The following is a 16,639-nucleotide window of genomic DNA, read 5'->3' on the forward strand; positions in this document are numbered from 1 at the left end:
CATATAGGCCACTGGGATTTGGAATCGGGATTGCAATAGCCTGGGTAAGTGACTGCTGTACACTCTGAGATGATGGAGGGAATGAATGTTGAGGGTGGTGGTGGTGGTGGCATCCGTTAGTCTCGCGAGACCATGGATCTGCGTCTGGAAAGTCTTGCTTCAGTCTGTTAGAGCAGCATCTGTTGTGGCTGTAGAGGCCCACACGGGAGTGACAGTCTCGGCTGCAGCAACTGCACTTGAAGGCACTGTCCTCCAGTGTTGTCTTGGTGCTGTTTTTTTGGCAAGTGCGCTTTTCTTCAGCAGCAAGCCTCAGCTTCTCTTCTCTTTTTAGGCCTCTGTGTAGTTCCAGCCTCCAGTGAGAGCGATCACTTGCGATGTCCTCCCACCTCTCGATGTTCATTTTCAGTGACTTCATGTCTCTCTTGCAAACGTCTTTGAAACGAAGATGGGGCCGCCCTGGTGCTCTCTTGCCGGAGGCCAGTTCCCGTACAGCAGGTCTTTCAGGATTCTCCCGTCTGACATGTGGTGTACGTGGCCCAGCCAGCGGAGACGGCGTTGTTGGAGCAGGGTGAAGAGGCTGGGTATCTGGGCGCGGGCTAGGACCTCATTGTTGGTGACTCGGTCAGTCCACGTGATGTCCAAGATCTGTAGTCAGGCTGCGAAGGTGGAAGGCGTTGAGACGCCGCTCTTGTCTGTAGTAGAGGCTCCAGGTCTCGCTGCCATAAAGCAGTGTGCTGAGAACACAGGCCCCATAGACTGCAACTTTGGTGTGCGTCACCAGCTTTCTGTTCTCCCAGACTCTCTTTGTCAGCCTGGCGAATGTTGAGGCTGCTCGTCCGATCCGTCTGTTGACCTCGGGGTCTAGGGAGAGGCTGTCCGTGATGGTGGAGCCAAGGTGTGTAAACTCATGAACTACCTCCAGCTCGTAGTTGTTGATGGTAATGGCAGGGGGGTGCTCAACACCTTGGCCCAACACATTGGTCTTCTTCAGGCTGATGGTCAAGCTGAAGTCCTGGCAGGCTCTTGAGAAGCTGTCCATGAGGTGTTGCAGTTGCTCTTCAGAGTGTGTTGCCAGTGCCGCATCGTCTGCAAACTGATGAGTACTTCGCAAACCTTGGTGTTCGCCCTCAGCTGGGACAGACTGAAGGATGAGGTGCTGATTAAGTGGGTTACTTAGTTCTGGATCCTGTTAAGATGCTTAAGTATTGTTGGGCCTGAACTCATCCAGGTTACTGAGAAGTCTACTGTACCATCACACACGTAACTTGTGCTTTGTTGATTATAAAGAGGTCTTGTAGTCTCAGGTGACAGAATATCAAGCCTCTGACCTGCCCATATTGACCTAGCAGATCAATGATGATTCGCAGGACATTGATAAAAGCAAGAGATTCTGCAGATGCTGAAATCCCAGAGCAACACATCCAGAATGCTGCAGGAACTCAACAGGTCAGGCAGCATCTATGGGGAGGAATAAAAAATCAATATTTTCAGGCCGAGACCCTTCAACATCTCTTGTGTTTATGATCCTCAGCATACATTTCTTAATTTATTCAGCAAGCTGAATTTGGACATCATGAAACACCTGGGAAGGTACTGACTGACAAGTACATTCAGCGTCTGGCTACTCAGCCGTTTATTCACTCTCTGTAGATTCATTCCTTAGTCTCTCTCTGACAGAATGTGGCTCAGTTGCATTCTTTTGACCAAGTTAGGGAATTCTGGGTCCAAAACCTATTCCTGAAACTTAATAAGGAAAACTTAGATTGGTTTAACAATACAATGTTGAAGGAGCACTGCATTATTTTGGGTGCTGTCTTTCAGAATACAGAATAAAATCAAAGTCCTCCCTGCATTCAAAAATGGATATATATAAGCCAGTTTTGGAAAAAAAATCTCTCAATGAAAATCAACTAAAATTGTGTTTCTCTGTTTAGTTCACAGTGATTTTAGTGAGAGCATTCTTTTGTGTAAATTAGCTGCCATATTTCCTACAATGCAATAGTGGCTATTTCAAGGAAAAAATATTTCTTTGCTTCTAACTTACACTGGCAAATACTGGTGTGTCTTGTAAAGATGCTGCCCAGAATAAATTAATGGCAGGTGACTTCTGCAGATAAAATTGCCAAAAGCAATCACGGTAATGGAAGGACCACGGTCGTCCATGTCATACGACACAGCACATAATGAATGAACTAATGTAGCCACATAAAAGTTTGAACATTGTGTGCCCTTCGGGTTACTACACTACAAGAAGAACATGAGAGGCGTTGGAGAGAGTCCAGAAGTTCAACCGGACATTGCCAGGAATGGAATGTAATATCTACAAGGAGAGGTTGGATAAAACTTTGTTTTTAATACTGAGACTTTATAAGGCATTGGTCAGACGTCGTCTGGAGTATTCCGAGCAGTTTTGAGCCCCATATCTAAGAAACGATGTGCTGGCATCAGAGAGGATCCAAAGGAGGATTACGAGAATTACTCCACGATTGAAAGGGTTAACATAAGAGGAGTGTTTGATGGCTGTGGGTCTGTACTCAGTAGATTTAGAACAGGGGTCCCCAACCTTTTTTGCACCGTGGACCAGTTTAATATTGAAAATATTCCTGCAGACTGGCCGAGGAGGGCGGGGAGTGTTAATCACGACCAGAATATAGGTGATAGGTCAACTATAAGTCACTTATAAGTGGCTAATACACTCAATTTTGTTTCTAAAAGGGTTTATCTAACGAATTTAACCTTAAACACACAGCGCATATTTTCCTAGCACGAATATAGTGAAAAGTCAATTATAAGTCACTTCTAAGTCAATAGCATCATAACATTTTAAGTAACGTTTGGATATTAAACACACAGCACATATTTTCCTCGTATGAACATATAAAATCATTGCAACACACCAATATCACTGAGTCACTGGGAGCCCTGGGTTTGTTTCCCTGCAACAACACCGTCCCATCGAGGGGTGATGGGAGACAGCGATACTCGAAGGGGGTTCCTTATGTCCAGTCTATTCCGCAATTTAGTTTTCGTTGCATTCATTGCAGAAAATCCTGCTTCGCAGAGATATGATCTTGGAAATGGAAGCAACGTTTTCACTGCTTTCGTGGCTCTCTCAGGATATTCAGCCTTGACTTTGATCCAGAATGCCAACAGAGATGTTATGTCAAACATACTTTTCAGCCCATCGTCATTTGCAAGCTCGAGGAGTTGATCTTCTTCCCACGCTGACATGGATGATTCACCGGGGACATTCACAAATGAGTCACGGACCCATTCCTTTGTACGTTTTAGGTCATTTGCGGTTGGGAAGTAACGCTCGAATTCTGTCGACAGCGAAGGTAGGTGATCACGCACCAGCTGTGAGAAGGACGGTGCAGCCTCAGTCTCTCCTAAAATCCCAGTTAATGTTGGGAACATGTCAAATATGCCCCTGTCCACTTCCCGTCCCCACAGTTCCAGTTTGGCTTTGAAAGCGGACACTTTATCTGCCAACCTGAAGACAGTTGTCATTCTCCCCTGAAGTGACAAATTGAGTTCATTGAGCAGGTTGAAGATGTCGCACAGATAAGTGAGTTTTGCTATCCACTACTCGTCACTTCCTGAAAGAAATCTCTGTAGCTGCTCTCTTATCTCAAAAACCCTGGCCAGAGCTCTCCCCCTTGATAGCCACCTGACTTCAGTGTGTAAGAGAAGGCGTTTGTGCTCTGCATCCATTTCCTCGCAAAGCTGCTCAAACAGATGTGAGTAAAGGGCTTTTGCTTTGATGTGATTGATAACTTCAACAACGTCACTCAATACGCTGTTAAGATCAGGTCGGCCAGCCAGCATTTCCCTGTGTATGACGCAGTGTGTAGACTGGCATTCAAGAGTAACCTCTTTGACTCGGGTAGTGAAACCAGACAGCCGTCCAGTCATAGCTGCAGTCCCGTCTGTGCATATTCCAACACAGAATGACCACGAGGAATTCTGCAGATGCTGGAAATTCAAGCAACACACATCAAAGTTGCTGGTGAACGCAGCAGGCCAGGTAGCATCTCTAGGAAGAGGTACAGTTGATGTTTCAGGCCGAGACCTTTCGTCAGGACCAGACCAGTGACAGAATGACCAGTCCAGTTTGCCTGACATGTAGTCATTCAAAGACTTGAATAGTTCTGCCCCAGTTGTGTTAATTGGCAGCGGCAGTGCACACAACATATCCTCGTGCACATCGTCTTGAAATATATATCGCACATAAACCAGCAGTATTGCCTTCTTGTCGACATCGATAGACTCGTCGACCTGGATAGCATACCATGGTGACTGGTTAAGCCGTTCCAACAGCTGTGCTTCGATGTCATCGATTCTCCTTGAAACTGTGGTAGCTGAAAGAGAAACCTGTGCCGTCTTGTTAGCTGCAGCTTCTCCCAACAGTTCACGGCACATGTCCTTGGCAGCAGGCAGAATCAATTCTTCACCAACAGTGAAAGGCTTCCTAGCCTTAGCAATACGGCCAGCCACTAAGTACGACGCTCTCAGAGCAGCAGCATTTGTGGAGATGGTGACTCTCAGCAGTTGCTTCTGTCCCACTTGCTCACGTTTTTTCCGCTCAAAAAACTCAACGGGTTTGTCTTTAAGTGCAGGGTGCTTGGACTCAAGGTTCTGAAGCAGCTTTGAGGGCTTCATTGCCTTATTAGACAGCTTGTCTCCACATATCACACACAGGGGGCTTGGAGCGTGCAAGTCACCGGTCACAATAAAGCCATATTTTCTGTATGACTCGTCGTATTTTCTGTTGAAGGAAGCTTTCCTTTTTTTTGCAGTCTCGGCCTCAGCTGTCTCTGTGTTATCATCATCATTAGGCCTTTTATGTCCCCTACCACCTCTTCTAAAGAAACTCTCAGGCAATGTTTGTTTTTTACTCATCGAGTAGTTGTAGGTTAGTGACCGACTGATGACCTCGCCTGTGTTCAAGTTCAACAGTGGGCGTGACAGTGAATGAGGAAAGGCGCAGCTGACTCATATCATTTCATATCGCCAAATCATATCATTTCCTGGTGGCCCGGTAGCACATCCTTTGTGGCCCGGGAGTTGGGGACCACTGATTTAGAAGAATTGGTGGGGTGGGCGGGGGGACATTTTTTGGAATTCAAAATGGTGTCAGGTAGAAAAACGACAAATCACCAGGAGCATAGGTTTAAATTTAGAAGGGGGAATGAGTAAACAAGATGTCTGGGGAAAATTTTTAACTTTGGATGTGTGGTATACACTGTGAGGAGAAGTAGGAGCAGCAGATACCAGGGCAGTGTTTAAGAGACATTCAGACGGACATGTGAGCATGCAGGGAATGGAAGGACAGAGAGCATACGCCGGCAGGTGGGATTAGTAGAGTGACGTCATGCTCAATGCAGACGCAGTGAGCCAAAGGGACTGTTCTGATGCTGTACTTGCTCTGTGTTCTGATTCCTGCAAGCCTGGAACTGATCCTCCTTTCTGCGCTACTGCCCCGTAGAGTTTGCAGATTGTGACACCTGTCTCTCTGGAGACGGAAGGGTGGGTTGTCCATTCGAACAGCTGCAGAAGCAGCCCCGCCGTACGTTCATGAAGCTGGGTCTCGCTTGATTATTTTGGTCTCTGTGTGCTACCCTCTGTTCAGCCACTAACATAATGACCTACTCCTGAAAGGTGGTATTGGACCTGCATTTGCTTGCTTCAATGTGACAACGGACTCATGTAGTCCCTCTGCACGCCCACTTCTCTGAAATAAACGCTGGTTTCTGTCATATCACTTTCATGTTGCCCTTCTAGACGATCATCGACTTGGCATGTTTTTTTTAAATAAGTGATGTTGAAAACTGGCATCACACACAAAATGCTGGAGGAAGGCAGCAGGCCGGTCAGCATCCATAGAAAAATGTACAGTCAACGTTTCAGGCTGCAACCCTTTGGCAGGACTGGAGAAAAGAAACCGAGGAGCAGATTTGAAAGGTGGGGTAAGGGGAGAGAAACACCAGACGATAGGTGAAACTTGGAGGGGGAGGGATGAAGCAAGGAGCTAAGAAGTTGATTGGTGAAAGCAAAAGGGGGGGAGCACCAGAGCGCCAGAACAAACGTGTACGCTCCGTCCGCCAGAACAAGCCAGATCTCCCAGTGGCCACCCATTTTAATTCCACTTCCCAGTCCCATTCCAATATGTCCATCCATGGCCTCCTCCACTGTTGGGATAAGGCCGCACTTAGGTTGGAGGAACAACACCTTATAATCCATTTGGGTAGCCGCCAACCTGATGGTATGAACATCGACTTCTCAAACTTTCGATAATGACCCCCCTTCACCATTTCCTATCCCCTTTTCCCTCTCACCTTATCTTCTTGCCCGCCCATTGCCTCCCCCTGTGCTCGTCCCCCCTTTTTCTTTCTTCCATGGCCTCTGTCTCTTTCACCAATCAACTTCCTCCCTCCAAGTTTCACTTCTCGCCTGGCCATTTTCTTTCCCCTCCCCCCACCTTTCAAATCTACTCCTCAGAATTTTTTCTCCAGCCCTGCCAAAGGGTTTCGGCCTGAAATGTCCGCTTTGCTTTTTTCCATAGATGCTGTCTGGCCTGCTGAGTTCCTCCAGCATTTTGTGTGCGTTGCTCGGATTTCCAGCATCTGTAGAATTTTTCTTGTTTGTGATTTGAAAATTGCCATCTTGTTTTATATCACGAAATCAATGGAAGTAAAATTGGTAATTTTCTAAAATATTTTTCCTAAGTTTTTTTTCTCCCAATCTTGAGATCTCAGTGTGATGCTGTTGGGTACTCATAGAAGCTATATATTTGACACTTTTAATTTTTGATCATCTTAGCTCTCAGTTCACAGGAACTTCTTTGACATGCTTTCTCTTTGCTAACATGCAGTGCCGTTCTGTTTCACTCGGCTTTCTGAGAGTGAAACTAGAGAAGTGCAATGTTGGACCAAATAAATTAAGATTAAAAATGTATAGTTTATTTTGCTGGTTAGAATGCTACTGTCACTTGGTCATACTGTCCAGCTTACGGCCTCTCACTCTGGTCCATTGGGTTATGTTTTCAAGTCTTATTGCAACTTATCATTTGAGTCCTGTTGTATTCCTCTTCCAGTAAAAACTAATGATTCAGTCAGGGAACTCCTGCACCATTTTCTGAGTCTGAATCCATGGTATAAAGTTAAGCCTAGCATCGAGGATGGGAGTGATGTAAGGTTATCATCAATTTGTTTGGTCCAGCATTAGTCTGGATTCTAGAGCCAGTTGCTTAACACAAAATGCCGGAGGAACTCTGTGGGCTAGGCAGCATCTATGGAGAGAGATGGATAGTCGATGTTTTGGCGTGAGACCCTTCATCTGGATTTGAATGCCTTGTTTTCCTCCATGGAGGCTGCCTGACCCTCTGAGCTCCTCCAGCATTTTGTGCATTGCTCCAGATTCCACCATCTACAGCGTATTGTGTCGCCATTTGCTAGCTAGTGGTTATGCACTGTTGCTTTAACAGCATGGTCCATTCTGTAACCGGAGGATCGAGATTATTCATTCCCCTTTTGACCCGACACAGATTCCAAAATGGAAACAGCTACAGGTTGTCTGTCTGCCTTGTTCAGTTTTGTTTTGTCTGTCGCTTCCCATCCAGTGCCTGGTTGGACGATGACGTAGATCCTGTCGTGCACCGGGTTAACCAGCGGGTAGCAGACATCACAGGTCTGGAAGTGGAGACAGCCGAGTTACTTCAGGTACTCAACCCAAAACTGAGCCTCTGGTGCAAGGTGGGCAAGGATGTCATGAAGTCAAAGGTTTGCCACAGAAAGAGGCTGTGCAGCCTATCTTATCCAGGCCCAGATTCGAAACAAAGGGTCTGAAATGGCAGAAGGGCACAGCAAAAACGCAACAGCGGAGGTGTGGTGAGTGAGAGATGGTTGGTCCTCAAGTCGGGGAACTCGGACAAGCGACTCGACAGATTGTAATATCGAAACGGTGAGCTGTTGGTCTCCCCTCTCACTGTTGCAGGAACAATATCTTTCCCTCCCTTGTCGGTGAGAGAGAAAGCGTGCCTGAGTTGTCGAAGTGTTGGGATAGGCAGTAGTTTTTGATTGACCCTAGATCGTGGTCTCTGCGTGCTTTGCTATTGCTTGCATGGTGGGTGGTGGGAGGGGGAAGGGCTGGATGCTTTTTGCTGAAGCAAGTGGAGGGGAGGGTTGATGTTTTTGCTGCTGCGTGTGCGTGGGGGGGAGGTGGTGGGGTTCTAACAACTTCTGTTCAGTGGATGTCTGTGAAGAGTAAGAATTTCAGGTTCTATACTGTATACATTCTCCGTTATTAAATTAAACTGTTGAACGATCAAAGGCTGTAACACAAAAGCACAGGCTAATGTTGGACCACAGCCCCTCACCTTGGCACTCTGTAACCAGTAGGTCCTGCAGAAGAGCAACAAAATAAACCCAAATATCCCTTTTCTATCGGTGGCCTTTGGTTAGGCAGGAAATCCAAAAGCCCAGCTGGTCCTGTCACTTTTAATTACATTATTCCTTAAATCTCAGCCATTGTGGTATGAGCATCTTTGATGGGAACTTGATGTTATCATCATGTTCCCCTGTGCTATTAGATCACTCTCATGGATACCTGAACTTGCAAAAGGATAATTGTGTGAGGGCCCGGTGAATTAAAATGTGCATCCAGAATCTATATCTACACCCCTTTAGTTCTTATAGATTAAAAGATTAGTTTTATTCCCCACATGTACATCGGAGCACAGAGAAATGTGTCATTTGCATCAAGTCCAACACAATCTGAGGAATGTGTCGGCAACAACATAACGTGATCACAAGTCTCTAGCCCTCGCCCTAATCCTACGTCTTCGGAATGTGAGAGGAAATCGGAGCACCAGGAGGAACATGCAGGGGAGAGCAAACAAACTTCTCACAGAAAATGGCGGGAATTGAACCCTAATAGGCAATCGCCGATGTGTAAAGCACTGCACTCACCACTATGGCATCCTGTGATGCCCAGATATTTATGATCATTTGACATCATCGGAGTTGGGGGAGGTTTTTTTATTCCCAAAGGAGGTAAGAGGTTCTGTTTCACATTGTGAGGGAGACAGAAGAAATAACTGCTGCTGTTCCTTTCCACTTTTCCTGACACAGTCCAGAGGAATATTTTTCATAAGGAAGTTGCCATGATGGAAAACAATAATGGCAGAATGTGAAACGATGAAAGAAATGCTGGAAGAATTCAGGCAGTCGAACTGTCTCTGTGGCGAGAGAAACAAGTCCTCGTCTGGGATCTGTGACCCATCCTTAGAACTGGGGATCTTGCCCACATTGACAGATGAGAGAAGCCGTTCGTAGGGTCAGCGTTTTCTGAGAAACAACCTGCCTGAAAGGATGAAAGCACAATCGCACACGTTTGCAAGACTGTCGGAGAACAGAGCAGGGACTAGGACTTGCTGGTCATTGTTTACGTGGTACTGGCACAGCCATGGTGAGCCCACAGCTTCCTGCGTTATCCTTTGGGTTCCAAAATCCCCGGAGCATTCATTTTGGGGAGAGGATAGCAGGCAAGTATTGGTGAGTACTGCCCCCTGGTGTTCACACATGGCAAACTTTGGAATGACCACCGCAGACCTTGGCCTTTTAATGTCAGAACAATGAAACACTCCAAGGATCCAAGGAGATGATTAACAGAGAGAGGAGATTGAACGCCTCTGCTACCATAGAATATATTGTATATTTGCCATTTCTTCAATGTACATGAACGTGATATATGAACTCATTGGGACCTGGGAAAGCACTGAGGGTCAGCATTCTATAGGACAATAACTTTTTGGTCTTGAGGGCCTACCACTTCAAAATTCAGCAGTGACTTAGATCAGAAGCAACTGAGAGTCTTTTATACTTTGTCCAGTGCTCCACTGAGAAGTGTGCAATGGAAACTATCCAAAATGACTGGACTGGGCTGGATCTGTGGGGACATCAGGAGAGAGTGCCGAGGAGCTGATCTGGAATTTGGTTTGATTGTCGGATCAGAACCTCAGTGATCAGCTTGGAGATGTATGAAGTGCTTGTGGGAGCACTGTGGTACTGTGAGGATGGGGTGACATTAAAGGTAAGGATGTGAGGGAGACCATCTTTGGGGGTTCAACTTGGAACAGCAAGCTCAATTTCTCAGAACTTCTTCTAAAGGAGCTTTGTGCAGGGGGCCACATAACCCTGTGTACCTCCTTCTCTTGGACACAAGACCAATTTTTGACCCACAGTGACTAGTGAAATTTCCAGTGACGCTTCCAGCCTGAAACAATCATAATCCTATCACATTCCAAAAATGATTTTGCGTATGTTTTGGAGAAAAGAATAGTGCTTCTCAGGCTTTTTAATTTTATGCAAAAATATGCTTACATGAGATTATTTTATTTGTGAGCATATGCAGCAGCAGGTGAGGAAAGAGATAAACCACATTACCTGTATTTCCCAGGGAACTGAACTTGTTCAGATCAGCTTTAGTTGAACCAGCCCAGTAGTGTTCTGCGGTCAAAAAGCCTTTTGTTTTGCGGCGTCATCGTCAAAGGCCCCACCAGCTGGGCCATGCTGTCCTCTCATTCCTACTGTGGAGCGGGAGGTAGAGAAACCTAAAGTCCCAAACAGGCAGGTTTATGGACAGCCACTTTCCTTCAGCCGTTTGGTTCTTGAACCAACCTGCACAACCCTAATCACTTCACGAACCTGATGAAGGGTCTCGACCCGAAATGTCAGCTCTTTACTCCTCTCTGCCTGACCTGCTGTGACCCCCCCCCCCCCCGGCATTTTGTCTGTGCAACCCTAATCACTACAGTTTAGCAACACGATGACCACTTTGAATTCTTTGCACTAAAATAGCTATTTTTTTCTAATTGTGCTCTTTCTTGTAAAAATTGTGTATGATTAATGTCTAATTAATGTTTTTCTTCTTGTGAATGCTGCTTGTGTGATGCTCTGTGTCTGCGATGCTGTTGCAAGTAAGTTTTTCATTGCACCTGTGCACACGTACTTGTGCATATGACAATAAGTTCGACCGCCTTTGACCTGTACGCGGCAGCTGAGATGTGCTGGCTGTACCTACTCTGAGCCCTTCTCCCCCTCACAGACTTCTTCTCTTTGCTGCAGGTGGCGAACTATGGCGTTGGAGGGCAGTATGAACCTCATTTTGACTTCTCCAGGGTAAGTAGTGCTATTATCCACTTTAAACATGACTCCTAAATTCCTCTTGTTTATTAACCCAAAGTATCTTTGAGAATGCGGCTGTTCACACTCAGGTGCCTTAAGATTAAAATCGCATCATTTCCTCAAAATTACTCGGTTTTTGATAAGAAAGATCTCTGTCATGAACAAAAAATAGGATTTGAATTAAATCCTGGCACCCTTTTTTTTCCCCCAAGGGGAGCAACATGCTGAAACTGGGTACAGCTGAAATAATGTTGTTTGTTAGGTTCAGGCTCAAAACACGGATTCAACCAACGTCATGTTATTTTAAAATAAAGCAGAGAATGTGTGAAATAATCCAACAGTCAGGCAGTATTGATGAAGAGGGAGCTTGAGTTAATATTTCAGGCTAATGAACTTGGAGGCAAAATCAGTTTCAAGATCTAGGGAAAAGTGAAAGGGTTAAAGGAAATGAAGATATTTAATAGAGTGTTCCCTTTCAGTCCAACTGGTCCATGCCAACCAACAGTGCTCCCAAAGCTAGTCCCACTTGTCTATATTTGGCCCATGTTTCATAAAGGTGGCATCCGTCATTCAGGACCCCACTAGCCAGGACATGCCTTCTCCTCATTGTTACCATCAGCGAGGAGATACAGGAGGCTAATGACACATACTCAGTGATTCAGGAACAGCTTTTTCCCCTCCGCCATCAGATTTCTAAATGGAAAACGAACCCATGAATACCACCTCACTATTTTTGCCCTCGTCTGTATTGCATTTTTATTTTTTCACATATATTTTTATTGCAATTCATAATACATAAATATATAACCAAAATATTTAAACAACAAATTTCATAGCATATGTCAGTGATATTAAATCTGATTCTGATTCTATACCTCCAGACCTTTGCTATCCATGCTCCTATTCAAGAACCGTTTAAATGTTGCTAATGTACCTGTCTCAACCATGCCCTCTGGCAGCTCGTTCCATAAACTGACCACCTCCCTGGGTGAAAAAGTTATACTTCAGGTTCCAAATAAATCTCTTTCCTCTCACCTTAAACCTATGTCCTCTAGGGGAAATCCTGGGGAAAATGACTGTCTGTGTTCACCCTACCTATGCCCCTGATATTTTTGTGTGTATTCTTTGCTGAATGTTCCTGACATTTTCCAAATATCCTGCATTCATAGTTTCTTGATTTATTATTTTGTACAAAGATTTGATCAGTGCTTGCACCGTTTACACTGTGTGTGCTGCTCTAAACACTGGCTTTGTGAACAAACATCTGGTCCCTTTCTCCTCTTTAGGCTTTAGCTAATCATCCAGACTTTTGTCAGGGATTGAACTTTAACCTTTAATGCTTTGCTGTGGGCAGTGCCTTGAAGAGGAATCATTTTAAAACATTTTTTGCCTATTATTAATAGAACTATCAGAGATAGAAATAGAGATGTGTAGATTGATGGAATGTTTGCAGTTAATGTCATGTGATCAAACCTCCAAGAAACTCCTTCACAATCTATCCCTAATGAGAGGTAGAGAGTGCTGGTATATGCCACCCATTCCCTGGAACTGTGTCTTTCTTGGACATTTTTCAGACCTGTGTAGAGTTGAACCCTGGGTTCTAGTCGTATTTCAGCCAAATTGGAGAAGGATGGTAGATCTGTTTTTCCCCTGAACACATTCGTAAGCTATGTAATTTTTTGCAACTGTTTAACGGACGTCCTTATTTGCTGCCATATTATGGTCTGAAATTATTTTAATTGATTGAAATTGATTTCCCCAGCTGTCATAGTGGGGTTATCTCCAGATCATTAATGAAGGCCATTGATATTTCCTCTTCCCAACATACGCTGATTCTTGCCGAGCTTTCCTCCCTCTGCCCACGTGTGGTTCATTGCCTTGTTCTCAGTGTGTGTGCTAAATCTGTATTCATTTGAGAATTTTAATCAGAATCATGTAGAATATCACTGTCATAATTCTAGAAATTTGTTATGTGGCATCAGTACATTGAAATACATAAATAAATAAATTTTCTTTATCTATCATGTCCTGTTTCACCCGTGGAGCCCAAGTTCATTAACTCAGAGAGCTTCTTCCTGACATGACCAAATTCAGCAGTTGTCAAGATATCAAAGGCTTGCGCAGCTGTGAAACACCCCCATCAAAGGAGCAAGACTTTCCAAAAGTTTCTTATTGCATCAGATTATTTTTGCCAGTTTAAGTTAGTTGGCACAGAAGGAGAAAAAAAGAGAAAATATTTGCAGGGGATAAAAATAAACCTGTATGAAAGGCCCATTGTTGATTGGAAGCTCTGATCCATTCTGCTTTCAGAAGCAGTCTCAATAATTACAACCAGCCAAGTGTTAAATATGTACCAACTGTTCTGTCAGAGAGGATTTGGGTTATTCCATTCCCACACATCGTGACTAGATTCTGTAGGAATTCTTATGTAACGCATTTAACCACAATTGATGACCCTTGTGCTGCAAATGACTCTAATCATTCATTATTGCAGGAATTAATGATGTTGACATTGAGTGCTGGTATATGCTGTAATGCAGGAGCTAACTTGAAACTCGTATGGCTTGAATATTACTAAGCTGTGCTCCCAATCAATATATTCTGGCAGCAGTACTTGTTAATCAATTAATTTAACTCTCATTGTCCAATCAATGGCAGAGGTTTTTAAGATGGCCCCCTCTTACTTCAACATCATGACCACAAATGTTGGATAATAGGCTAGGCACATCAGTCGAAAGAGAAGCAGATAACACTTTGGATATTAGACCTTTTGACGTGTCTTTCCACAGATCCTCCCATTTCCAGCTTTTCTGTTCTTCAGGTAATAGAATACAGAAACGGGCCTTTCAGCCCATCTAGTCTGTGCCATCTACCTGCAACCAGACCATTACCTTACATGTCCCTCATATATGTTTACCTGTTCAAACTTCTTTGATATGCTCCAGTTGAACCTACACTTACCAATTCCAAAATTAATATCACTACCACTTTCAAAATAATATCTCTACCCAAAAGCATGGGACCTATAGTAGGGATTAACTGCAGCCAGCCCATTTCCTAAATCTGAACACAAGGTATAATCAATTTTTCCATCCCACTTGGGAAAACTGAAACTGGTCCTATCCCTGATAATGCAATATTGTATATATTTGTGTGCACAATAACATCCACCCCAGATGGAAATGGTTAACCTTTTGTTTGAATGAGCTCTACTCTACTCTCTTAAGTCTGCTGTCCTTTAAGAAATACCTGTAGGAACAATATGACAAGAGAAAATGACCAGGCCTACGGGAGTGTGTGAAACTAAAGAACTTGAGGTCAGTAAGTTTGCTGTGATTGGGATCAGGGGAAAGGCCATGTGCTGATTCAGTAACAGATCATTTGCAGCTCTGTTTTAATGGATTTCAGCATCAGTTGTATCCAGTTCCAGCAACAGCTCCATTCTGTGCTTGGAAAATAAACGATGATCTCATAACTTCACTATTGGAACCTTTTATGGCCACTCTTCATTTGGACTTCCTCCAATGGAAAGCAGCAGATGTGTGTCTATTGAACACATTTCATTTACTCTGGTCAGCAGCAGAGAAATGGAGAAATCTGTGAAGCATTATGTTTTCTTAAATAATATAAGTAGGAAGAAAGGAGCTAAAACTGAAAGTACAAAATAAACCTGACCATCAATTTGCAGTTAGAATATGGTTATTTATGTTTTTTTTTAATTGAACACTTCCCAGAGTCAGCAATACTCAACTCTCCACAAGGAGTTACAGTATATTAAAAGGAAGACAACGTTGCCCAGAAAATAAACATCCCCAGTTAGTTCCAATAAATACCCTTTATGCTCATGTCAGTGCTTACTTTGAATGCTGGCTCTGGCTACGTTGGGATCACCACCAAATGTAAATAAATTTGTACATCAAAGCACAAATCATTACAGACACTCAAAGACATTGATCAGCATCTCACTAGTGATAAAGAGTTAGATTGATCTGCTTGTCTTGTTCTTAGTATGACAAAGGAGGACTCCATTTGACTTCTCAGCTCCATCTGAGCCATCCCACCAACCTCATTCCTCCTTATCTATATGAGGGCCTCTCACTAGTTCTCAACTTCACTTTGATTCTTTTACAATTTACCTGTGGTAAGGGATCATTTCCAATAGCTAATTAATTTACTTTGGGATTTGGGAGGAAACCAAAGCATCCCACAGAAACCAACCTCTTTGAGGCTGTAATCTGATTGATAGCAAATGAAGTATTTTTTTTAAATCAGCGTTGCATACCTTAAATAATTTCCATGAATAATATTGAGTAAGATCTAAAATGCAGAAATGCTCCCTCCCAACCACCTGCCCCAGTGATCCTTTTTGCAGAACACTGACAATATAAGTACGTGGTCAGAAATACAGTAGGCATGTGCCCCCTCACAGTGCTGTACCATTCAATTGGATCACAACCAGTCCTGTAACTTGTATTTCGTGCGTCATTCATATCCACTATTTCCTACATCTGCGCCCTGCACTACATTAATAGATTTAGCTGAAGGCTTTCTCCTCCAAGTAATTTCTGTAATTCCCTTCACCAATCTGAGACCCTTATTTGAATTACAAATCTCATAAAAAGGAATCTAAATGGTTGCCCTTATAAAGCCTCCTTTTCAATACTTGTCTTTGTCTCAACAAATCTCATCTATTGTTGCTCGTTAAAATAAAACGATGAAATAGTGTTGTTCATCTGTGTTGGCAAGATACAGTATTATGCATATATCCAGAATGCACCACTTGAGAATCTGTTTTGGTGCTAACCATTTCATTCCTCTGGAATAGCCAGAAGAAACGTCAGATACATTCATTTTCCCATCTTCTTCCAGTTATTCAATGAAACATTTGCTTTGAGTACTCTTTTTTAAAGTTAAAGTACCTGAAAAGTACTTTAAAGTACTTTTTTAAACTACTCTGGAAAGTACTTTTTTGTCTTTTTGAGCTCTCTAGCTATAGAATTATATTGGGAAAGAAGCTGTCATTCTGGATATATTCCATCTAGATTTTCAGTCCCAGCAGGAATATTTAAGATTTACAGAAAAACCCTCTAGAGACCTTGAAAATAAACTGCTGTTAACAAAAATAATCATGTTATCCCATTGCATTTGTGTCCAGGTGATGTCTGGGCTCTATAAAGGAAAGATATACAATCCATGTCCTGGCTGCCTTGGCCATCATTGAGTTGAATAAGGCATTTTATAAAAAAAGAACCTGATTGCTGATCAGCTGCCTTCATTATTGTCAGAATATAGTGAAATGATGAGTTAAAACAGTGTTCTAGGAGACTGAGAGAGTCATTGGATTTGCAGAGTCAGTCCTGGGTGCCCTTAGCTCCTCCAGTCCAATTTTCAAATACTGGCCTATGTTCCTAGCAGATGGTTAACTAAGGCTACGTCCACACTAGACCGGATAA

At 43.6% G+C, this 16,639-nt stretch overlaps 1 protein-coding gene across 8 annotated transcripts in view; it reads left to right on the forward strand.

The window, feature by feature from the left end:
* The window catches only part of LOC134349176 (prolyl 4-hydroxylase subunit alpha-2-like), a 157,878-nt gene that overhangs the window by 103,850 nt on the left and 37,389 nt on the right, over positions 1-16,639 (forward strand). For all 8 annotated transcript variants that reach the window (XM_063053118.1, XM_063053123.1, XM_063053117.1 and 5 more), the window contains 2 exons: positions 7,622-7,721; positions 11,127-11,180. In XM_063053118.1, coding sequence (XP_062909188.1) covers positions 7,622-7,721; positions 11,127-11,180 — 154 coding nt within the window. The remainder of the gene's footprint in view (positions 1-7,621; positions 7,722-11,126; positions 11,181-16,639) is intronic.

Source organism: Mobula hypostoma, chromosome 7 (assembly GCF_963921235.1).
Source record: "Mobula hypostoma chromosome 7, sMobHyp1.1, whole genome shotgun sequence".
Classification (NCBI taxonomy): domain Eukaryota; kingdom Metazoa; phylum Chordata; class Chondrichthyes; order Myliobatiformes; family Myliobatidae; genus Mobula; species Mobula hypostoma.